Genomic DNA, 25,037 nt, shown 5'->3' with positions numbered 1-25,037 from the left:
CCCACCCAGCTGTGCGATAGACATCTCCTCCCTTCTCTTTGTAGTTTTATCAGCAACATTATACATCCCTAAACATAAACAATATAATCCAGTTTTTCCTATTTCTTTAGATTTTTATGGTAGTATACTGCATGTATACTTCTGCAAATTGCTGCTTTGGCTTCACATTTTTGTGAAATTCCTTTATGTTCTGAGTGGGTAAAGTTTGTCTGTGTCCGTGCAACAGTTCATCCATTTTACCATTAACAGGCACTTGGGTTTGTCCAGTTTTCAGCTATTTCAAAGAGTGCCATGAACACCCTTGTCTTCTGGTGCAGATACGTATGTACTGTGAGTAACTTCAGTTTTATTAGAGAATAGCAAGTGTGCCCTTCTAGTGTGTCCTTAAGTATACGTCTTACACAGCTGGATTTAGCTTGGATACTGATTTGATCGTAATTCTTTCTGACACCTGCTGTTCTCCAGGCCTCTGCTTTATTCCCAGGAGGAGGTAGATCCATTATTGCTCTGGCCTTCAAATGAGCCTGCAGGCCACAGTGCATTCCTGTGCTTCCCAGAAGGCCTCTGGGAATGTTTGACACTGTCATTAATGTTTTGCGTTACTTTAAAAGTAGAGTCAAACGTGTGATGAGGAAAAGCTGCCATCCAAACGTTTGCATGGCTCTTCCTTGGCAAAGCCATCCTTGGGCAAAGCCACCACATCCTGGGTGTTGCTTTGTTTTGTTATTTGGTCTGTGTCTCTCAAAAATGTCATTTCCTCTCAGGTTAGCCTTTCATAAAAGGAGTGAGGGAGAAGAGCTGGGACAGGAGAGTGGAACAGGAGTCCCAGGCGGCCCAGTGGGGGGAGGCCTGTGGTCTGTTATTTCCTCTTCCTCCAGGCAGTGTCTTTGGGTTCCGAGAATGAAGCCAGCCCCGTCCTACCCTCACTGGCTCGAATTGCTGGCGGCCAAACTGGTGCTGTACCAAGAGGAGACTGGGCTGGCTGATAGCACTGGAGAAAGCTCTGCGTGAATCCTCAGGGCCGGATGTGAAGGGCCCCACTGTGGATATTTTAGGCTTTGTAGGCCTAGAGGCAAAATGGAAGATATTATATAGGTACTTACATTATAAGAGAGAAAGTAAATTTCCATAGTTTTTTTTAACACAGTTCAAAATATACTGGATGAAGTACAGTTTTTTGATAATGCTGGTCTACTAATCAGAATCAGGGAATTCTTTCTGGGAACATTTCTGCATTGGGGTTCAAAGCTACTATTCCCCTTTGCCTCGTTGCCATATCAGTTGTAAACGTTCATCTGTGCAGATCCTTAGCTCATGGCCTCGCAAAAACCAGCCCGCCGGCAGGTGCCCACCTGCTCCCGACTCAGCTCCTCAGACAGACTGTGGATCTGGCCCCCACCGTCCAGCATCAGGAGGCAGGTGCCTCCATGCAAGGATGGACATCCGTAGGCTCTGGGAACAAAGACTAATAACTTCAGCCCTCTGAAGGGGGACGGGTGTGTCACACGGTCACCTCTGGGCTGAGCCCATGGCGGGGTGAGGAAGAGGAGGGGACCCCCCCCCTGGATAATGCCAGTGCCTTAGGCACTGCCCTTGGGGATGGCGCACAGAGGGGTCTGCAGGTACAGAGGAAGAGCATAAAGGGGATGGCGTGTTTAGAAACAGGATATTGTTTCTCAGACTCCTGAGAAAGGTGTCGAGACACGAGGAGCTGGATTTTTTACTTCACTCCGTTTTAATTAATTTTATTCTCCATGTTCCCACGCGGCTAGCGGCTTCCCTATTGGACAGCACAGATCTGAGGAGGGGAAGAGCAAAGGGCTTCGGGTCCCCTCCTGGGGGGGCTTTCCTTTCGCTGGCTCAGGCCTCCCGGGAGTCACCGTCCGTGGACGAGCTGCCGAGACTGCGGGGAGCTGCTCGCAGGAATAAATCAGAACGGGGCCGTTCACGTAATGGTTCAGGGGTCACAAGAGACGCTTTTGGAGCAGTTGGACACAGTTGTTCTTTTTCCTCTAAAATATCGGAGACACATCTCTTCAGTCTTGTTTATGTGATAAATTGACTCTGTGAAACTTGTTTTATAAACTAAAGGTCAGCCGCAGCGTAGGTCATCAGAATTAATGCGGTTTGGCCAGACTTTAGCTGTTGCGCCGTGTTTCCGCTTAGGTCCGTATTGGTTGTTCAGTTTTTGCTTGTGTTTATAGTTTTTACACACACATTCTGGCCAAGACCGCAGCTCTTTTTCCTTCTTTTAAGCTTGGGTAGCTCTGGGGAGAGGAGGGTGTGGGTGAGTGCCCAGTCTATTAGGAATCTTAGCCGGGATCAGTGGACACCTTTGGCTTCTTGAGGCTCTCAAGTTTTGTTATTTTGTTGTTGTTTTAGGATTCCGGGGCTGTTTTTATATGTAATTGACAGAAGACTTTTTCTAGCACTCAGTCTTAATCATTCTAACTTCTTCTCCTGACCAAGTTTAATCTTAATTATCTGTAAATATGCACCATAATGAAGGGTGTGTTTCTGAGTGGGGAGGTAATTGCTTTTCCCTCTTTCAGTTTTAATTTAAACCTAACCTCTACGCCTACCTCACCTTTATTTCCAGGCTCTTAACAGACTCGAAAAGCAAGTTACCGTTTATCCACTCGTCCCTGAGTTCGGGAAACAGCACATCCCCTTTAATAACAGAGGTAGAAGATTCCATATGGTGGCCTATTTTTACAAGACTTTTATGCAGGAAGAGATCAGGGAGGGGTGTGCCCCACAGTATAATGTGGGAGGAAATTTGTCAGAGTTCAGCGGTGTTACGAAGCATATTTCATCTGTGGTCGGCCTTCCACACTGAGATAGACAACTACTCCGGTGCCCATTTTTCTTAGCACAGTTGAGTCAAACCCCTGTGGGCGGATTAGTCTGTCATCCTTGAGGGTGCCAGAGGCTGGAGACCTAAAATCAGTTGAGGAGGCAGAATAGATCTCCCTGGCTACTCACTGACTTTTCCAGAATGTCTGCTGCCCTGTACCGATCCCATGTGGCTTCCCAATCATGGGTCCCAGCCAGGTCCTTCACCTTTGGATATCCTTTCCCTGAATCTACTTCCTGCCTGCTCAATCCATTGTTCCTGCTGGGGCTTGAGTGACCTTCAAGTACAGCCCTCCCTTCTCTGGGGGGAAGCCTTCGGTAGCTGCCCCCTTTCTCCAAGCTCAGCCAGACACCCTTGCCAGCCTCTTGAGTCCCTGCCTGCCTTTCTGGTCTCAGGGGCACTGACTGAGCTGTTTTTTGGTCCTGTTGTGTCAGCTCTCTGCTGGGCACTGGGAACACAGCCATGAGCAAGTTCCGGCCCTTAAAGAAGACCACTGAAAAAAGGAAAAAGACATAAAGTTAATTTTATTAACATTTAAGCTAATATGTCCAAAATATTATCGTTTTAATGTGTGGCACTGACCATATGTCCATGCTCAATAGACACGTGTGCCTTGTTGGTACCCCCCGTAGGGCAGCACAGGTCTTGAGGTGAGCAGGACAAATAGAAAGGCAGGCCAGGTACATGATAGTCCTGGACTTCTGGCTTTGTGTTTATTTAGGGCATTATCTTTCTAGATTGTGAATTCTGAGCAGGCATGGGCATTGCTCTGTTTTGCTCACCGTTGTATCTCTTAATACCTGGATTAGTACTTAGCACATAGTAGGTACTCAGTAAATTTTATCAGATGAACTATTGAGTAAGCACAGGGTGCTACGGGAAAAGTTGGGGTGAGTCAAGAACAGACTAATGATGACCTAGGAAAATAAAAGCTAGTTCTCTATAAGAAATTTTGACTTTCTTATGTCAATCCTTACCTACCCCTTCCTACAGTATGTCAGAAAATAAGGCTTTTTTATTTTTTTTAATTTCAAGTAGACCCTGTACCCAACTTGGGGCTTGAACTCATGACCCTGAGATTCAGAGTTGTATGCTCTACAGCTGAGCCAGCCAGGTGCCCCAATAATGCTTTTTAAAATATCTCTTCTCCTGGGGCGCCTCGGTGCCTCAGTCGGTTAAGCATCGGACTCTTGGTTTCGGCTCAGGTTATGATCTCAGGGTGGTGAGATCAAGCCCCGCCTCGGGCTCCGTGCTCAGTGGGGAGTCTGCTTGAGATTTGTCTTTCCCTCTCCTCTGTCCCTCCCCATGCTCTCTCTCTCTCTAAAATAATAAATAAATAAAAATCTTTTTTTTTTTTAAAGATTTTATTTATTTATTTGACAGAGAGAGATAGCAAGAGCAGGAACACAAGCAGGGGGAGCGGGAGAGGGAGAAGCAGGCTTCCTGCGGAGCAGGGAGCCTGATGTGGGACTCGATTCCAGGACCCTGGGATCATGACCTGAGCTGAAGGCAGACGCTTAACGACTGAGCCACCCAGGTACCCGATAAATAAAAATCTTAAAAAAAATAGTCATTGTTGCTTTAGAATGGGACTTGGGGTGCTGATATTGAAAGTGGATTCAAGAAGTGATTCATCTGGGGCACCTGGGTTAAGCCCCACTCTGGGCATGGAGCCTGCTTAAGATTTTCTCTCTCCTTCTCCCTCTGCCTCCCCACCCCCCACTTGCATGTACTCTCTTATAAAAACATAAAGGTGACTCCGGAAGGCTGGACATGAAGGACTCTGCGGTTGCTCTGAGGTGGTGTGCTATGTTGCTGCTGGCAGTCTGCTGCCATTTTTTATGATTAAAACTCATGACGAGTAGTAACGATGTTATTGAGCGTCGCCATATACCAGATGCTGGGCTAGGTCTAGCTTCCCCTGCCGTTCTTGGTTTCTTTACAGTGACCCTGTGGTAGGTGTCACTCTCCCAGTTCACACACGCTCTCTTCCTCCTGTCACAGCTGGAAGTGACACATTGCTCTTCTTCGGTGTTGAATTGGGTTAAGAGGAAATTTTACCCCTGTAACTTTTGTGAAAGCAGAGCCGTACTTAAAATTCCTGATCTGATGAGTCATTGAGCAGTTCTTACTTGAGCACTTACGATGGGCTAGGCCCTGTAGGTGCCCTATCCTACTATGTGGTGGTTGGTCTCGTAAAGTGTACTATTAAACGGAGTGTAGTAGAGGAATATTAAATACTTAAGTGTGGGAGGGCACATTCTGCATGGAGCACTGGGTGTTATGCACAAACAATGAATCATGGAACACTTCATCTAAAACTAATGATGTAATGTATGGGGATTAACTTAAGAATAAAAAATAAAAAAAAAATACTTAAGTGTGTCTAATCATTCAACCTTGCGAAGTAGATATTGTTACGCCCTGGTTCTGGAAGAGAAGCCTAGGCTAGGAGAGGATTAAGAAGAACGTGCTTTCTAACCCAAACAAATTCACATCTGGGTCTTTGCAAATCCAGAGTGGGTTTGCCTTCCACTGGACCCTGCTGCCTCCGGGCAGGGAGGTCTTGCCGGAGCAGGGACACACTGGTGGCTGATCTGCCTCACCACCCCCTCGTCGCTCCTCCCCCTGCTCCCTGTCCTTCGCCTCTCTTGGGAAGGAGCAGCTGGCGGGTGCGCACAGATCTGAGCCGTGCTTGGTCACGGGGAGAATTGAGACCGGTTGAAAGTGGAGTCGGTCTGAGGTGAAACCCTTGTCACTGCGGGGGGCGGACGTCCAGGGCGCAGAGTGGGCAGAGGCGACTCAGGTGCTTCGTGTGGATGAGGCATCCGAGAGGGCGTTGGCTTTTGGGGATGACTCCATCTTCACACCACACTGAGGATTTGTCCCCCAGAAACAGCTCACTAATACCACTTCTCTATATTCTAGGCTTTGGATGTGGACCGGATGGTTCTTTACAAAATGAAGAAATCCGTGAAAGCAATAAATATCTCTGGGCTGGGTGAGTATGCATTCTTTCCTAGGGGTTTCTTGGTGTAAATCCTTGCATTAGCAGAAATTGATGCTGTAATAGTGGTCACCGTTAATGAATAATCCACCAAACCTTTTTTTCTAGGCATGCAAATTGTAAAGTTGAGCTGGGATGTTTAGTTTTTAGAAGTGTGTTTTGTTTTGTCAAGTCTCTAATTCTGGAATGGCACTTCATCTGCCGCCCCCGACCCCCACCCTCCCACTATCCCGTGCGCTGCTTCCTGTTCTCTGAAGTGCAGCTGAGTTTCCCACCACACCAGCTTTGTCTGACTGATCGACAAGGACACCGGCCTCATTCCTGCCTCTGTTGTTTGGTTTGTGTGTTAATCATGTCAGAATGGCTCTTCCGTTTCTCTCATCCGATGCTTGCCTTTCTTGTTTGGGATGACAATTAACATAAAAGCACAATCAACTATTCAAAGTAATATCTGATCTAGACTAATAAACCTTTTTCTGACTTAAAGATTTCAGGCTGCACACATGTGGCAGGTCTGCCCCCTGCTCAAAACCTTACCGATGATAGAAAATAATTTTTTTTTTTTAAGTCATGAAGTGACTCTGTCATTTCTCTCAGAAGCAAGCCAGTGGCAGCCTTGGAGGGCTAGAAGTTGTGAGAGCTCCCAGAGACCGTGGAAACAGGTGGTGGACTGCAGGGAGCAAGGCTGGCTCGTGGGAGAGCACACCGCTGCCGAGTATGGCAGAGACACTCCCTTTGCCCGTGGCTGGTGGCCGGGAGGAGGAGGAGGCCCAGGCTCTGTGCCTACAGACGCAGTCAGGCCACCAGATTACCCTTGTGATGTTCCCTTTGATGATAGTAGCAACTGGAGTAGAAGGACAGGGAATGGCACAGGTGGTTAAAAGGAGGGAGGGGCAGGGAAGGGTCTGGAAGTACCTGTTGTGCCCAGCCCCGCCCCCACCGTAGTTCTGCTGTTGTGAGCGGCAGCTCCAGTAACTGCGTTTGCCTCCCCCAGGGAGGGCTGTGCCAGCCAAGACTGAAGAGGCCGGTAGGACATCTCAGCTACAAAGATGGTATTACAGTCAAGAATGGCTAGTATATTTAGGAACAGATTTAACAAAAGATAGGCAAGGACTCTATGTTGAAACCTATAAAACACCACTGACAGAATTAAAGACCTAAATAAATGGAGAGGTATATGATGTATGTGGATTGGAAGACTCAATATAGTCACGATGTCTGTTCTCCCCAAACTGATCTCAAGATGCACCACAGTCCTAATCAGAATTCTAGCAGGAGAAATTGACAAACTGATTGCAAAACTTATATGGAAACGCACGGGACCTGGAATATCCCAAGCAATCTTGGGACAGAAACAAGTTGGGAGAACTTAAACCGTCTGACTTCAAGTCTTGTGAGCCAGTAATGGTCTACACTGTGTTGCTAGCTGGGGGGGCCAACAAAGAGGTGACTGGAACAAAAGACAGTCTAGAAATAGACCCTCACTGAGAGGTGTCTTGTCAGCACAGTTGCCGAGGCAGTCCCATGGGGAGACGAAGGTGTTTCTAGCACATGATACCGGAACAGCTGGATCTTTCCCTCAGAACAAAGGAAGTACAGCCCTCTCACCCACCCTACACAAACAGTACTTTGAAATGGCTCATAGATTCAAATTTAAAAACTAAAACTATAAAGCTTCTTGAAGAACACATAGGAGAACATCTTTACAACACGGGGCAGGCAAGGCTCCTTGAAAAGGACACAGAAAGCAATAGCGTAAAAGAAAAATGGTTAAATCAGACTTCATCAAAATGAGACACTTCTACGTGCTCAAAAATGCTATTAAGACTAGCCTAACATTGTATGGGCCCCCAATCAAGAAAGTAAAGAGCTTACACTTGAGGAAACTAAATTAATAGGGCAATCAGAACAGGACTCTAAAATAAGAGCATACGTATGATTAACATCCTTAAAAAGGCAAGGGAGGTATTTAATTACTGGGATCAGAAAAGGTACTAGTGAAAAAGAACCAGTAAAAGGTGTGAAAATAGAAAAATATATCATTGTTGAAATAAAAAGTAAAATTTGCTAAATGGCAGGCTACACACATAGGAGAGGGGATTCGTGAGGCCCCTTGTTGCCAGAACGTGAGGTAAAGGAATGGACAGTGTAAAGTAAAAATCAAGAGCCACAGAAAACAGATTGAGAGTGGTCAATATTAGCATCCATCCAAAAGGACTTGCAGAAGAGGGGGAAAAAAATGGAAAAGGGGAAAGTTTTAAAAAAGTAATAGCTGACAAGTTCTCAGAACTAAAGAAAGATTTGTGATCTCGGGTCAAGGGACACCTGGGTGGCTCAGTTGGTTGAGCATCCGACTCTTGATTTCTGCTCAGGTCATGATCTCAGGGTCGTGGGATCAAGCCCCGTGTTGGGCTCCACGCTGGGCATGGAGCCTGCTTAAGATTCTCTCCCTTTCCCTGCCTCCCTATAAAAGATAAAATAAGATCTCAGTGTGAGAGAGTGCACTGAATTCTAAGGAAAACATTATAAACACACATGTAAATGTACATACACACAGTGTATGTGGATATGTGTATATATCTCAGGACATATCCTACTATCTTGACCTCAGGGATAAAGAGAAAATCAAAAATTTACCAAGAGGGGAATAAGCATATATATAGGAAAAAAGATTTGGGGGCAGTATGCTAAAAAATGATTGTTTTGGCATTTTGACTTTATAGGTATTTTCCCCCCTTCATTTTCCATATTTTATATATATTGTAATGTATTGATGTTAAAATGATTAGACAGGTATTAAGTTGTTTATGGTTAAATTCCAGATGAACATGAAGGAAGTTCAGGAAAGCAGAGAAGAGGTGGGGGGGACTTAAGTTGTTCGTGACTGAGCTTGTCCCGACTGAGTTCGAAAGCTTTTTGGAGTTTGTGGTGTTGGCTGTTTTACCCTGGAGCGAATCACTTAGCATGTTTTAGCTCTGGTTTCCTTGTCTCTGAAATAATCCAGTTAGGTTAGAATGCACATCAGTGGGGTTCTCAACCAGGGTGATTTTGCTCCCCCCAGTGTGGTTACTAACAACTGAGAGGTGCGTGCGTGCGCATGTCTGTGGGCATGTGTGCATATTTGGGCACCTCATGGGTCGAGGCCAGGGATGCTGCTAAAGATCCTACAAAGCACAGGAGAGCTCCCAGCAAAGAATTAACTGGGCCCAAATGTCAGTAGTGCCAAGGTTGAAACCTTCAACTAGATGTTCTTCACAGTCTTCTACAGTTTTTTTTTTTTAAGACTGTTTATTTGAGAGAGAGAGCGAGAGCAGGGGGAGAGGCAGTGGGAAAGGGAGGGAGAGACTCTCAAGCAGACTTGCCCCTCAGCATGGAACCCAGTGCAGGGATCAGTCCCATGACCCTGGGATGATGACCTGAGCTGAAACCAAGAGTCAGATGCCCAACGGACTGAGCCACCCTGGTGCCCTCAAAGTCCTCTACAGTTTTTAAAAAACAAACAAAACAAAACCAGAAACCGCCACCGTACTTAGCTAGCAAGCACATAAACATTGATGACCTGACAACTACTGATTTTATGAAAGAAGGAAGTAGAATTAGTTTTCATTGAGTAACACCTAACTGGAAGTAAGCCTATGTAGGAAAGTATTTTTTATTTAAAAGGAAATATCAAACAGTATAAAACTCTTCACTCAACACTGAGCTTTGCTGAAACAAATGTTAGACTATCCAAGAAGGTGGTCACCTGTCTCCAGCTCTTTCCTGGATAAGTAGGGAAGGGGCAGGGAGGAATAATGATTGTTTGTAGGTTTTTGGACGCTTATTACAAACCTTGTGCTCTCTGTGCGTTATGCTGATCTTTATAGCCAACTGTTCTCATTTTATAAATGAGCCACCTGAGATCAGCGCTCCGTGGAACTCGGCTTCCTGCTGGCCCAGGCTGTGCGCAGGGCCCGCTCTGCTTCGAGGCCACCACTCCTTCAGGCTGACTGGCGCACTGACCGACTCTCTTCAAGATTTCCAGAAATCACTCAAAGATGGATGCTTAGTTCTTTTGACAAACAATAGATTTCAGAAAGTTTCTCAAGAGTGTTTTTTTTAACCATGTTCACTTGGGCTTTGAGTTTCTGCTTTAAGGCTAGTTTAAAAGGGGGAATATTTTATATTCTGATGACGTTCAAGAGTGATTTTAAAGTCCTCTGTCGAGAAGGCTGTTCTTTTTTTTTTAAAAAGATTTTATTTATTTGACAGAGAGAGAAACAGCGATAGAGGGAACACAAGCAGGGGGAATGGGAGAGGGAGAAGCAGGCTTCCTGCGGAGCAGGGAGCCCGATGCGGGGCTCGATCCCAGGACCCTGGGATCATGACCTGAGCCGAAGGCAGACGCTTAACGACTGAGCCACCCAGGCGCCCCAAGAAGGCTGTTCTGATCAGAAATAAAAATGAAGGACTGCTTCTCGTGCAGGCGTTGGCCACGTGACCGCGGCCAGTCCTGAGAAGGACCTGTGTGTCCCTGTAGGCTAGCCCAGTTCCCCGCCACGTAGCTTTAAACAAGCAAGCGTAGAGGAAGGTGTTGTAAACACATGGGTGTCAGGAAGCTAGCCTGTACAAATTTAGTAACACTTGTGTCTCATCTGCCTTTCTGACCTATATTGTTGAGTGTGTGCCACAAACCTCCTTCCTTTACCTGCCCCAGAGTCGTTTCCTAAAATACAGCCTAGTGATATTACTTCTCTGCATAAAAGTCTGCAGCATTTTCTCATTACCCACTTTGACGTTCGTGAACGTGAGTCCCAGAGCCTGGGAGAGATGAGGAAGGCCTGCGTGGGCTGTAGAATTGTAGGGAAATTGGGGTCAAGCACAGGTAAGCAGGTGTCTATTCCTGCAGGACTGGCTGGAGACTTCAGCTTGCCCCTGTGGAGTAGGAGAGGAGCTCTGTCTTAGCCTTCTCCAGATTTATTTGCTTATGATATTGCTGCTGCCTCCCTTCATCGATCCAACATAAGCCTCAGCTCAGTAAACACGGCAGAACACGAGAGGCAGACCGAGCCCCTTGCATCCCCCGGCTCCTGGCTGCCTGTCTAGAGGGCCCTTCTTGGAAATAAGGTGCAGTTTCCCCAGTGTGCCACGTTTTGTGCCTTCTCCCTCTGCACTTGCTCTTCTGTCTGCCTGAAAGGGCGTTTTGCCACTTTATTAGAGGAAACAGAGGCTTGAGGAAGTGAAAAGCTGGTTCTGGAATTTTAGCATCGCACTTCGGGCACCCAGCCTATGTCCTTCCTGAGGCTCCACACAGCAGGCTGACCGTTGCGAGCCCTTGGGCGGGGCGGGGGCTCCTATTTCTGTCGTCTTTCACCCATCTGATAGATCATGCCAAGTTTGAGTTATTATAAGGCCATGAGTCTGAATTATTTTGAAGTCAGAATACTGATCCTGAAGTCTTTATTTCAGAGCAGTGTTGTTTACTTCAAAGAATTCACCTTCTTTGGTGACTTCTAGAGGAAACCCATACCTTTTCCTGTGATGTTGCTGACACCGTTCACAACAGTTTTGGAACTCTTCTCTAGAACTACTTTTAGTAGCACATTCTTTTGAATAATTTTGGTAGAGGAGTGTGAGGATAGGTGAAATTTTTTTAGAACTAGACATCAGAAATCTAGTTTTTTAGAACTAGACATCAGAAATTTTTTTAGAACTAGACATCAGAAATCAGGAAGGGATTAGCTGCGGGCGACCACAGTTGGTCTGGAGCGTTGTGAGTGCACACTCATTCTGTCTCTGAGGGCAGTTCCAAGAGGAGGCCCCTGTGGTTTGATCATGAGCGTGTTTAATGTCCTAAGGCAGCTCCTGCCTAGGAAGAGCACTCATTTCATGTATAATTAAAAGAACAACAAAGAATCCACCATTCATGCCTTATACTGCTACATACCTTTCCTGTCTTGAATTCCTTAATTTCTGGGACTTTCCTGCCTGCTTTCCTGATTTGTCACGGCCCCATCTGACCTCTAACTGATCTCCATCTGTCCCCAGTGTCTCTCTGTTCCAGGCTGGCTGACCTCTGCCTGCTTCCCGAGCGTGTATCCGTCTCTCTACACTGCCGTCCAGCCCCACTCCTGGTCTGGATGCACGCCCTCCTGTCCCAGGCCCTTGTTGAAGATGTTAACCTTCTTTACTCTCTTACATTAGTTTTCTGTGGCTGTCGTGACAACTTACCATAAACCGAGTGCCTTAAAATGACAAATTCATTTCTTCCCCTTTGCGGCTATCCCTGAAGCCCCAGCGGCCAAAATGAAGTTTAATCCCTTTGTGACTTCTGACGGGAGCAAGAACCGTAAAAGGCATTTCAGTGTGTTCTCCCACATTTGCAGGAAGATTATGTCTTCCCGTCTTTCCAAAGAGCTGAGACAAGCACAGTGTTGGAGCCATGCCCATCCGAAAGCATGGTGGAGTCCAGGTTGTGCGAGGACGCCCCAAAGGTGGTGCAGACTGGCAGAGTAGTCTAGGTTTACAGGAAGACCTACGGCATCTGCACTGAGTGAGTACATCCGGTGGGAGAGGGCACGTCCATGTGGGCATTCGCCCTAGTGAGGTGGTTATCACTAGACCAAAACTGGACAAGGACCACAAAAAGATCCTGAGATGGAAAGCCGAATCTTGCCAAGTAGGAAAGGCAAAGGGCAAATATAAGGAGGAGACAATTGAGAAGATGCAGGAATAAAGTAATCTTATATAGGACTTTCAATAAAAACTATTAAAAAGAAATGGACAAATTTGTCTCATGGGTATGGAGACCCCAAGTCTGAGATGGGTCTCGTGGGGCTAAGATGATGGTGTTGGCAGAGCTCCTTCCTGGAGGTCCAGGGGAGAGTGCTTCCTTGCCTTTTCGGGCTGTTAGAGGTCAACTGCATCCTTGATTTGCGGCCTTTCATCTTCGAAGCCAGTCATGGCTGGTAGAGTCTTTCTCACACTCCCATCACTGTGACTCTGTCTTATTCTGTACAGGCTGCGGTAACAAAATACCCAGACTGGGTGGCTTAATCCACAGACATTTGTGTCTCATGGTTCTGGAGGCTGGAAGCCCAAGGCCAAGGTGTCAGCATGGCTGGGTTGTGGTGAAGGTTCTCTCCCTGGCTTGCAGATGGCTGCCTTCTCGCCGTGTCCTCTCATGGTGGAGAGTAGGCTTTTCGGCATCTCTTCTTATAAGAGCACTTCTCCTATCCTGAGAGCCCCACCCTTGTGATCTCATCTAAACCTTATTATCTCCCAGAAGGTCTCCCTCCACATACCGTCACACTGGGGTATAGTGAAGGGGGGTGGAGCACGACACCATTTTGTCCATAGCGGACTCTCTCTCTGCCTCCCTCTTGCCCAGGTAAGGATCCTGTGATCGCACTGGGCCCGACCCCAGTGATCCAGGATAACCTCCCCATCTCACATTCAGGTGATTAATGACTTGAATTTCATGTGCAACCTCAATTCCCATTTGTCAGGTAGCAAAACATCTTTACAGGGTCCAGGCGTCAGGATGTGCACGCCTTTGGGGTGAGAGGCGACATTATTCTGCCTTCCACACCTCACCTCTAAATTCCGAGTTTTGCAGTTGAATCTGTTTTGACTCTTTTTTCTGCCAGAAATGAAAGAGTACCTAATATGCAGGCCCTATTTACTCATTAAATATTGTTCTTTATTATTCTCGAACATGTCTGTTGATCTTTGCTCCTCAATTAGATGGCAAGCCCTTGAGGTCAGTGACTAATTCTTGGAGGCAGTGTAGTTTAGGATAAAGAGCACATAGGTATTAGAACCTGCAAAGCCTGGAATAGAAGTTCGTGTGCCCCTCAGAAAGCCCGTCGTAGGAAAATCATTTAATCTTTCCGAGCTTCCGATTCTTCATACGTGAGGTGGGAATATTAGTATTTTAAAATATTGTTCGTGAAGAGTAACTGAGCTAACAAGACAGGGTGACAGATGTGGCTCAGGGCACGTGGTAAGCATGGCAGCAGCTGACACAGAGGCCGGCAGATCCATCGTCGGTGTCCCCGAATTTTCATTTGTGTGTTGTTGTGTTTCTGCTGCAATTTCTGAGACTGTCCTCTTCGTGTAGGAGAGAAACTTAGCATTTTCAATGTGAGCAGTGTGCTTACGGCCGACTCCTGTACTCTACTGTATGAGGATTTGTAGAGATGGATGCAGGAGGGGGATTTGAGATGCCTTATGGCCACCAGCTGTGTTTTTACAGCCGGTGAGCTAAGGCTGGTTTTTACCATCTTACCATGTACCTACACAGTCACCTCAATATTGCCTCTTGGCCTGCAAAGCCTGTAATAGTTACTCTCTGGCTTTTTAGGAAAAAGGTTTGCCAACCTCTGCATTAGGGTAGTGGTTCTGAAACTTAAGAGTGCCCCAGAATCCCCTGGAGGTCTTATTAAAACACGGGGTGCTGTGCGGCTCCACCTTTAGAGTTTCTGGTTCAGTAGGTGCAGGATGGAGCCTGAGTATTTACTAATTGACTAAGTTCCCAGGTGATGCTGAAGCTGCTGGTCTTTGAGAATACTACCCCCTCCACACACACACTGTGCACACATGCGCACATGTGACTTTAAACATTTGTGTGAGCCAAAGGGTATCATGTATGTCCCCACAGAAACAAAACAAGTTTTCTTACACAACAGCAAGTGTATTACATTTGCTCCCATTTTTCAAAAAAGATGACGGTCCAGCTAGATATATTTTTTAGAACACCTTGTGTACAGGTTTGCAGAAGCTGTTATTATAATTGTTTGTTGAGAAAGTTTCTATAATAATTTTTCCCACTCATAATCTGCTATCTGACCTCTTAAAAACATCCGGTTTATATTTGTTCCAAAACTTTTATTAGTTTAAAATATCCCAAGCTCGGGGCGCCTGGGTGGCTCAGTTGGTTAAGCGACTGCCTTCAGCTCAGGTCATGATCCCGGAGTCCTGGGATCGAGTCCCGCATCGGGCTCCCTGCGCGGCGGGGAGTCTGCTTCTCCCTCTGACCCTCCTCCCTCTCATGCTCTCTGTCTCTCATTCTCTCTCTCTCAAATAAATAAATAAAATCTTAAAAAAATAAAAAAATAAATAAAATAAAATATCCCAAGCTCTGTCTCAGCCCAAAGGTGTTCTCCCCCTCCCCAGCACTGGGAAGTTGAAACGAACATTTTTTAGCTGTTTGACATATCAGTGGGTGGAAAAATTCATCTTTATCAAGAAGGAAGCAACGGAAAACTTTCATTTTCACTTCTCTAGAATTACTCTATTTTGAAGATTTAGTGTAGCTCTTCTTACTAAGAGAGGGCTCTCTTCTTTACCCTCGACCTGAATGTCCTAGGGTAATTGTCACTTCCTTGAAAGGAGAAGTACAAAGAAAGAAACGCTAATTTTCCCGTAAACCCTTACCATCTTCCCCTTACAGAAGAAAGAAAATGAGAATTTAATAATTTTGTATGTGTATTTCTCCCTTTATTTGCAATGCTAATTAGAATATGGCTGTTAAATTAATACAGAGCTTGAAATTAATATGGAGAGTTTTTTCTATTATAGATATATAATTAGGATAGAGCAGTTTAAAAGAAATCTGTACAGTAGTTTAGGAAGTGATGTTTCATTGTGCATGAAGAAGGTACTCTATCTGGCATGATTTTCTACCTGTTACGTGAGAAAATAACTTAATCATAGTAATCCCCAGTGATTGGCCTCAGTAGGATGAAACTGGTATTCTGCTACTTCGTTGTGGCATTGAAAACCAGGGCATGGAATTTTTAGAAAGCGGTTTGGTGGTTCACATCAAGAGAAATAACAGTCTTTATGTGGGAAGATACACAAAGATGCTTATTGCATTGTCCCAGTGCTTTATCACAGAGAAAACCTTGAAAGCCTTCTATAACTGAATTAGGATATACTACTTGATGGAATTATGGTTATGTAGCAACATGAAGAAAAAGGCTTATGATGACATTTTCAGACTATAAAACTTAGGGTAAAAATATATGTTACCATGTCTGTGATCAAAAGGAATAGGAGATGATGACAAATGATAAAGAAAAGAAAATGCTTCCGTATGGATGTTCATAAACTTGAGACTGGAGGCATAATAACAGTAATGAAAATCTGACACCTGTGAAGTATTTATTGTGGGGCAAGCCCTGTGCTAGATAACTACTTTACATAAATACAATCCTCACAACAACTCTGTGAGTTAGGTACTCTCAGCAGCTCCCTTTACAGATGAGGTCAGTGAGGCAGAGAGTCGTACAGCTAGCATTTGGAGAAGCTGACATTCAGAACCAGACCTGCTTCCCTGTCCCTTCTTTTGACCATGGCACCCCACTTCCTGGTGCATGGTGCGCCTGCTGTGAATGAGGGTCCACAGTGGAGAAAAAGTGAGCAGTAAGGCTGTGGGACCATCCTGGATATCAGCTGGCTGAGCCATAGGGATCCTTTTGAAAAACTCCAGGTGGTTTTGGTTGATCACAACTTCAGTATGAACCAGTACATGAGAAGCTCAAAGGTGAGTCAGGTGACCTTAGGGGAAGTATGTTTAAAAAAAAAAAAAGGGTGGTTACCCCATTATTGAATTGTAAGGGCAACATTTTAAGAGGGACCTCAAAATCTTAGAGCTGAAAACCTCATTGTAGGAGGACCCTGGAAGGACCTAGTACTTCTTAGCTTGGGAGGTAGGGAGAGGGCGTATCTGAAGGCATTCTCTAGGACGGGGAAGTGAGGCATGTTATCTGTTCCTCTCTAGAGGGTATTTTCACGGGAGCAAGCTTTGACTCAGATGAGAGAGAAGTGAGCTGGGTGAGCTGGTCATTGGAAGGGTTTCAGCAAAGGCCTGGTGCCTCCTTCTCTACAGAAGTTGTAGGGGGTGGTGGGGTCATGGACTCTCGAGACCCTGAGAGAACTTCCACTTAAAAGTCGTACAAGATGCTTGTGGTCTCTCTTCTGCTGGTTAAGAATAATGTTTGGAGGGGCGCCTGGGTGGCTCAGTCGTTAAGCGGCTGCCTTCGGCTCAGGTCATGATCCCAGGGTCCTGGGATCGAGCCCCGCATCGGGCTCCCTGCTCGCTGGAGGCCTGCTTTCTCCCTCTCCCACTCACCTGCTTATGTTCCTTCTCTCACTGTGTCTCTCTCTGTCAAATAAATAAATAAAATCTTTAAAAAAAAAAATAATGATTGGAATTTAGATGGGTAACTTGTGGAATGCTGTCAGCAGTGATCAGCATATTAATCATGGAAGGATAGCTAATCAGAAGGACAGCTAAGACTTATGACTTAAAGTCCCAAGTATTAACATGAATCATACTTAGGGTCGTCATATTTATTCGGTAAGGAATTTAAGCTCATCTAGGCTAGGGCTTTTTTACCTGGTATGTAGGGTCTGTGGACAGGCTTAGGGGGTCTCTGCATCCTGAAAATTGTATGGGAAATTATGTCAAGACGCTTTTTCCTGGAGAGGTAATCAGAAACATTTTTCTGATTTTTATTGGTGTCTGTGATAAAAGATTCAAGAACCACTGATCTAGCTAAACCCCCATGTTTTACATATGTGGATACCATCACAGAGTTGACTCTCTGCCTTACTTACTGTAAAACACTGACTACATTATTCAGGGAGTCTCTGAACCTGTTTGCTCATCTGCAAACTCTCCCAGAGTGAAAGGTTGTGTGTGTGTGTGTGTGTGTGTGTGTACATATATATACAGGTACATGTGTCTAAAATCTTTCCTGCATGGGGGCGCCTGGGTGGCTCAGTCAGTTAAGCGACTGCCTTCGGCTCAGGTCATGATCCTGGAGTCCCTGGATCGAGTCCTGCATCGGGCTCCCTGCTCGGCGGGGAGCCTGCTTCTCCCTCTGACCCTCCCCTCTCTCATGAGCTCTCTCTCTCTCATTCTGTCTCAAATAAATAAATAAAATCTTTAAAAAAATAAATAAATAAAATAAAATAAAATAAAATAAAATCTTTCCTGCATGAATAGCAGCTGTCACCTGAGGCTTGGAGACCATTGAGTTTTCAGGGCTGCTTGTTCATGGGCGTGAAGGCTCGAGAGGCCTTGGTGCACCACGGGCATGGTCTTTTCTCCTGGTCTGCTGTGCTCTCAGAGAAGTGGGGTGGGGGGAGTCCGGTGGGCATCTGTAAGTAATGGGAGTTGTCTCCTTAGGAACGAGGAGGTGGAAATCAAGGGGGAAAAGGCTGACAGCAATTTGCAGTGACAAAATGCACACTCTGTAATACGGCTGCTCAAGCTGCTTTGCCAACACGGGGCATCTGTGTAATTGGACGTGAGGTTTCTAATAGCTGACAGTGTGCAGTCCGCAGATGTTGATCTACCTCCCTGCTTTCCGTGCAGATAAGGAGAGTCCGGGGTGAGTCAAGCAGCCGGCTGCTCAGCTTTCATCTCCTGGATGGGATTCTGAAGGACGAAACTCCTATAAGTCTGAGAAGCCTTTTCCATCATGTCCCAGAAAATGTACTCTCTTCCTCATTTCAAGCTATAGTTCTCTCTCCTGGAACGTATATGGCGGTGGATTGTTTTTGAGCGTTTATCTTCGTCTTGCTGAATTGTGCATTGGCGGGTACCAAGCTTTATTCGTCTGTGTCCCCTCCAAATTCAGTTTTCTTAAATGCAAGTCTTATCATGTCACTTTACAGCCTTTGGGGGGCCCTCCGTTACCTGGGATGCAGTCCTGGCCCCTGCCGGCTGCTCCCCATCCTCTGGCCACACCTGGTCCCCCCTGAGCTCCCCAGAGTCGTTCTTTCAGGCTGTGCTCTCTGCACCGAACTGACCAGCGTGTGAATCTTTCTCTCTCACTTTGCTTCTTGAGGCAGGGGCTCTGCTTCATGAATCTTTGTGTTCGTTAGTGCTTGCTGCAGAAGAGGCTTTCAACACGATTGGATTTTTACCCTTTAGTAACCAGGAATGTCCTTGACTGAGAGTGGGTATTCGGGAAATACACAATGAGTAAATACAAGTGAATGTTGATAGATTTTCTGTACTCTGAGCCTATAATCTAAAATGACAAAAAGGACAGCATAAAAAATAAACCTGATCTAGTAAATCAGTCTCAGCGCCACCCCCCCCCACCCCCTGCTCCTTTCCTCCCGAATGTACTTTTGTGAGCGGTGGGAGTTTTATATGGAGGCCATTGGGACTGTGTGGAATTCACACACTTCCAACTGTCAGTTTGTTGTCATTTATTGAGGGCAGGATCAAAGAATATGTGGTGATCTCAGACAAAAGTGTTCATATTTCAGTAGCCAGCCCACACCTTGACCTTAATTAATAACTTCATTGCTAGCTTCCTGTGCTGGACATAACCAGACTAAAAACATCCGTGATCCCCTCCATAAGGACTGGTGGTTTCCATAAGGTCAAAGGAGACGCCCCACGAAAGGGTTAAAGGGAATGAGTTTCATAGAAAAGAGCACAGTATGTTGGAGACATGGCAGGTAATGAAGCTCCGAGAGAGACCATGTTTCTCTTGTCTTGCTTGTCTTGAGCGTGGGCCCAGGGGTTGTAAATAGGAAGGGTGTTCTCATCAAACCCTTTCTGGTTTGTAGGTACCTGTCTCGTCAGAGATGATTCAGGTGGGTACTCAGGTTCCAAAGGCTGCCTCTGTCATGTCAGCTTGTCCGGGAGAGACTTCAGTGGAGAAAGACAGATTATAATGTCCTCAGCAGGCTCGGCCACAGAGAGCCAAAGTGATCTAGCCAGTGTAGCAAACACTTCGGTTTCTTTTACTGTATCAATTCTGCCTGTTGTTTTCTAATTATAAAGACGATATGAGTTTAGTTTAGAAGATTCAGAGAAGCAGTAATACAACGTCATGACTGGAGGCAGGTCCTACTCCCTGGATGACAGGCTGTGGTGCGGGGCAGTGGCCGAGGCCTGGCCGGTGGGAGCTACGGGCCCCCCTGCCGGGCTGGCTGTTTGCACCCCCACGGCGGCTCCCGCGTCTGAAGGATACCCCCAGCAAGAGGATGCAGTGCTGCATAGACAGCTGGGCTGGTACCTGGCATACACCAGCTACCCTGATGGAGTGCTTGCTATTTTTACCACCACTTAGCATTTTGATGGATTTTCCTTTCAGCCTGTTCTCTACATTTTAACTTTTTGTAAAGTTGAGACTAAATACGCAGTTTTATATCCTGCCTTTTTTTTTTTTCCTGAAACATGTCTTCTGTCCTGAGCGTATTCCTACTTCATGATTTCAAAAGCCTACAGAATATTCCATTTTGTAGAGACGGTTATCTACCCATTTGCACATTGTTGGCACTTTATACACTCTCTGTTTTCACTTTTTACAAATTATTTTGCACACACATCTCTGAACACCTGGATTATTTCCTTAGAATGGATTTCTAGAAGTGGGATTATTAGATGGCAAAAATGTTTTAGACTTTTGATTCAGATTACCAGATGGTGAACCGAAAGGTTTTCATCTGGGCTGACTCTGGAAATAAAGCTCTAAAAATGGTTTTCTCCCACGGGATGGAAGATCACAGGGCAGAGATCCTGTCGGAAACAGGATTATCTTTGACTTAAAGCAGTTATCCCCCCGGGAGACTCTGTGCTCCAGCTCAGATGCGAAACCAGGCTATGTGTGGGGTCGCCATCGTGAGGGGAAGCGGTCTTCTCCATGCTCACTTGTGCAGATTATCCTGACATTGAAATTGTGGCACACAGTTGAATATTAATCACCATGCCATCTAGGGAGTGTCTTTGTTTGTTTGTTTTTTTTAAAGATTTTTATTTATTTATTTATTTGAGAGAGAGAGAATGAGAGACAGAGAGCATGAGAGGGAGGAGGGTCAGAGGGAGAAGCAGACTCCCCGCCGAGCAGGGAGCCCGATGCAGGACTCGATCCCGGGACTCCAGGATCATGACCTGAGCCGGAGGCAGTCGCTTAACCAACTGAGCCACCCAGGCGCCCTAGGGAGTGTCTTTGTAAAGCTGCTCCTGCAGAGAACATACGTCTCTTCTTAAATGCACCCTTGGCATGGGGAGGGGGTGTCAGCAGGAGTTTGCCCCAGGTGGACCCCTGAGGGGCCAGTGGTCTGGCCGGGAGCAGGGGCTTGGCCTGTCCTAGTCACGGTCACCTACTGACCCCCATTTCTCTCTGGCTGTGGCCCTGGGTGTTTGGTTACCAGTGCGTGTGCTTGGCTGGAGGCCTGGAACACACTGGTGTTAGCCTGGAGCCGAGTATCGTGGCTGACGAACCACGGGAGAACGTAGCAGGACTGGGCGTCAGGAAACTGGAGATCTTGCCCCAGCTCTGCTGCAAACCTGCTGTGTGAACTTGGGCAAGTCGGCACCCTCTCTGAGCTTTGGTTTCCTGTCTGTAAAGAGAGGATTCTGGACCACGTCCCGTTTCACCTGAAAAGGCCCAGCTGTGGGCGTGACGGCCCTGAGGAGGATGGCACGTGGGGCCTGGGCTACCCTGTGATGGTTTGGAGAGCTGAGAGCTGCGAGCAGGCAGGGGCTTGAAACCCAAGAAAGCATTCGCAGCCTCTGAACACAAGGGGCTCCATGCTGCTCCCTGGGGTTGATTACCTTCCTGTTCCTTCTCTGGAAATTACTACCTGACCTTGCAGCCCCAGTTCAGACATCCCTCCTTGGCGTCTCTGAATCCTCAGCACCTGGCACATAGCAGGCCATCAGTGATGTGGCTTCCTGTCTCTTTCCTGGGCATTGATGCCAGCTACCGTGCCCACTCTTGTCTGTGTCCCGTCCCAGCATGTCCTACCCCTGTCGCAGGGTTGGAGGTGATGAGTGAAATATTTGAGGTGGACATAGAGGTTGGTTGAAGGTGAATTGACTGTGGGACCCCGGCTGTCCTTTGGCAGTGCTGGGTCCCTGCCTTGCTTCCTCTTTGTGCTTGGCCCGCCGAGGAGGAGTAAAGGGCCTGCCTTTTATCCTTTTTGGATCCATCCGTTTTTGCTTGAACTATATGCATTGGGCCTTCTCCTTGATATGAGGGTTTTTTTAAAATAACAGAATCAAGTAAACTAAAAAGCACACAGTAAAACCCAGTCCTTCTAAATTCAGGATGTACATGTGCTTGCTGGCTTCATAGATTTTTCAGCGAGAATCTCTCATTTCATCCCTTTGATTAGATTGGTGGGAAGTGGGACTTTTGGGCTGTGAGGTGTGGGAAATGGAAGGGCTGCAGGGTTAGAATTGAGAAGAAACAGGGTCTTTCTTGTCCTGCCGTGGTCTCAGGGACTTGGGTTCTCATTTCCCTAAGTCCCTCCCACATCAAAGATGTTTGGATCTGGATCATTAATAAGAACCAGAGTTTAAGATACATTTGAACAACGGGGGAGGCAAGAGAGTGAGCTCTTTTTAGAGAAACAGCTTTCAACAATTTTGTAAATAAAAGCTGATAGACCAGTTTGGGTTCTTTCCAGAAATTTTATTCCCAAGCTATTTATCTCAGGTTCCTATTTTAAGTTTGTTTCTGGCAAAAGAAAAATAAAGGCACTCAACTACTTTCTGTTCTCTAGTAGGAAAATCTCAAACTTCGGGCGATCTGGGGCAGTAGGTCAGTCAGTGAATACATATTTATGGAGGGTTTACTCTTCCTACAGTGGGCACTGTGCTGGGTGTTTCAGGAAGTCACGGAGAGATACGGCGCTATGATCTTTATCAAGAAGCTACAAATTTGTTTGCAAGAAGAGAAATTTGTGTTAAAAACCCCAACTAGAGCAGCATGAAGAGGTTTCCACTGATCCAAGCTGGGGACAGTCTGAGCATCAGAAAATAAAGATTGCAGTGGGCCAGAACACTTCAAATATAAATATATGAGATTATGGTGATGATGATGAGCTCAAAACTTCACTGATTATGATTGGGGTATGGGAATCAACACATTGTTTCAAAGATTTGTAAGGGAAAGAATTTTTAAAAACATAAGCTATACCAGGCAATCAGTTGAGAAGCCCAGAAGGAGGGGTGATAGGAAGTTCGTACTTCTTGGTGCTGGAGTGTGAAGCCCTGCTGTTTGTTTCTCCTCTGTGTCAGGCTGGCTGACTGCCGGTGACGAGAAGACAGGTTCCTCTTTGCCACAGGTGACCACGGGCTGGGAGGTAGCCTGCAGAGTGAGCAGAGGGTGGAATTTACCCCTGCCCCACCTCTTACCAACTGTGTGATCTCGGGCAAGTCTGTAATCCCTCTGAATTTCACCGAATTTGTTCAGTAGATAATAGGGATGATAACATTAAGACCTCATAGTGTTACCAAGTTAACTTGAACAAAGGCTTAAAGGCCGCCTAATAGGCATTAACTGAAAGGGAATTCCCCCCCCCCCCGCCCTTTGGGTGTTCACTTAGAGCAGTATGGGCACTATTTCCGGGGCACCATGTGGCTCCCAAGGTGACTTTGGCCTTTGCGTTCCTGTTTCTCCCACCCAGTGGAGTGACCTCAGCCCCAGATGCCTGCTGTGGCTGTCACTACCTTCCAGAGCCACACTGGAGCTGCTACGACTGGACCACCAACTTTGAAACGGTTAGAGAGGAGCGTGTGGTTTGAAAGGAACTCTCCTTCACCATTAACCACATGAGCTAGAATTCTAACTGGAGTGACCTAGACGGTATGACCGACCCATCTCTGAAATGGAATTTTAAAAATCTAAAACGTGGACCCCTGGTTTGGGCTAGGGAAGCTGTTTTTCTTCGTGAAGAAACATCGGTACAGAGCAGAACAGTGGGCTTTGAGTGAGATGCACTTGGATTTGAAGCCTGGCTCGGCGGCTTGCTGGCCCTGTTGCCCAGGACAACTCATCTGATCTCTCTGAGCCCTGACTTAGTTTCACCATGATGAGAAAGAATTCATAGATCTTACAAAGTTGTTGTGAGGTGTAGGAAAAGCATACGCTGTCTGTGCTCCCTAGAAATGACATCCATGCCGCTGTTCAGTACTATGTGTCCTGCCGGATGTGGCTGAGAGTGGCTGAACTCGTGTCCCCATGCTTTTCTTTGATTCTGACCTTAGCCTTGTGAGTCTGTCTCATGGCGGATTTCTAGCCTTCACGTGGCTTAGACATTTGGCCATTTACCCACCGGAGTCACGCACTCCCTGGAAGGCATGGGCCTGGTGGAACCCAGATCTGGGAGCTCTTCCTGCTCTGGTACACGTTCTTCGGGGCCCGTGTGTGCGTTTTTCTGTCTTATTTGCTGAGTGTGGTCTCAGAAACGCATTTAATTTATCCAGAGCTCTCAGGTACTTTTCTGAAATGTCAAAGAAAAAAACAAGGAAAAGGGCTTCAACAGTGAAATTAATTTTCTCTTCTGTTTGTGAGACCCACGTTGGAATCCCCGAAGGTCAGCACTGGAGGTCTAGGGCATAGCACCTCCCTGGTAAGATGGGTGGGCACGGCGTTCATGGATCATAGGAATCTGGCTCAGGGTCAAGGGCTGTCCATCACAAACAAATGTTCCCCTCGTTTCCCCCGGTTACCAGGCCCAGGAATTGGCATTGGCTGACAGCGGTTTTATTTACCCGAGGAAGTATCTGATGGCATTCACATACAAGTTTACGCTGCATGTCTGTCTGCCCTGTTGTGCCTACAAAATAGTTGTGTTACATTTCTCGTTGAAACAAGGAAAACATAGAAATCAGGTGCCTGGCGCACCTGGGTGACTCAGGCTGCTAGGCGTCTGCCTTCAGCTCAGGTCATGATCCTGGGGTCCTGGGTTCGAGTCCCACATCGGGCTCCTTGCTCAGTGGGGAGCCTGCTTCTCCTTCTGCCTGCCACTCCCTTTACTTGTGCTCTCTCTCTCTGACAAATAAATAAATAAAAGCTTAAAAAAAAAAAAAGAAATCAGGTGTCTGATGCAAACAATAGTTGTTTTATCATGGACTGGCTGGATTCACTTAAAATTTTATGTCCGACCTAAAAATGAGGGGATTATAGTCAACCACATTAACTTACTAGAATTACCTGCCCGCCCCCCGTCCCGTTTCTGAGTTAGAGATCTGAGGCAGGATGGTGGCTCCTAACAGTCTGATAAGATCCATGTATGATTTTGATGTCCAAAAGGGATTGGGAACCACAGAGCTGGAGACCCAGAATCCAGGATTCCGCATGTTAAAGGTGCTGTTTTAAGGCCTAATCATAGTAAAATGCTGTCAGATGGGTGACAAACATTTGCTTT

At 46.3% G+C, this 25,037-nt stretch overlaps 1 protein-coding gene across 6 annotated transcripts in view; it reads left to right on the top strand.

The window, feature by feature from the left end:
• ASAP2 (ArfGAP with SH3 domain, ankyrin repeat and PH domain 2) overlaps nt 1–25,037 on the top strand; it is a 168,161-nt gene that overhangs the window by 51,409 nt on the left and 91,715 nt on the right. For all 6 annotated transcript variants that reach the window (XR_010405406.1, XR_010405405.1, XM_045884057.3 and 3 more), the window contains exon 2: nt 5,786–5,858. Coding sequence is in view for 4 of the 6 variants with exons in the window: in XM_045884057.3 (XP_045740013.1) it covers nt 5,786–5,858 (73 nt within the window). In the remaining 2 variants the exon portion in view is untranslated. The remainder of the gene's footprint in view (nt 1–5,785; nt 5,859–25,037) is intronic.

This window comes from Mirounga angustirostris, unplaced genomic scaffold (assembly GCF_029215605.1).
Source record: "Mirounga angustirostris isolate CCGP_5_RB_7025 unplaced genomic scaffold, mMirAng1.0.hap1 SCAF_10, whole genome shotgun sequence".
Lineage (NCBI taxonomy): Eukaryota > Metazoa > Chordata > Mammalia > Carnivora > Phocidae > Mirounga > Mirounga angustirostris.
This window is presented reverse-complemented; position numbering and strand designations above follow the sequence as displayed.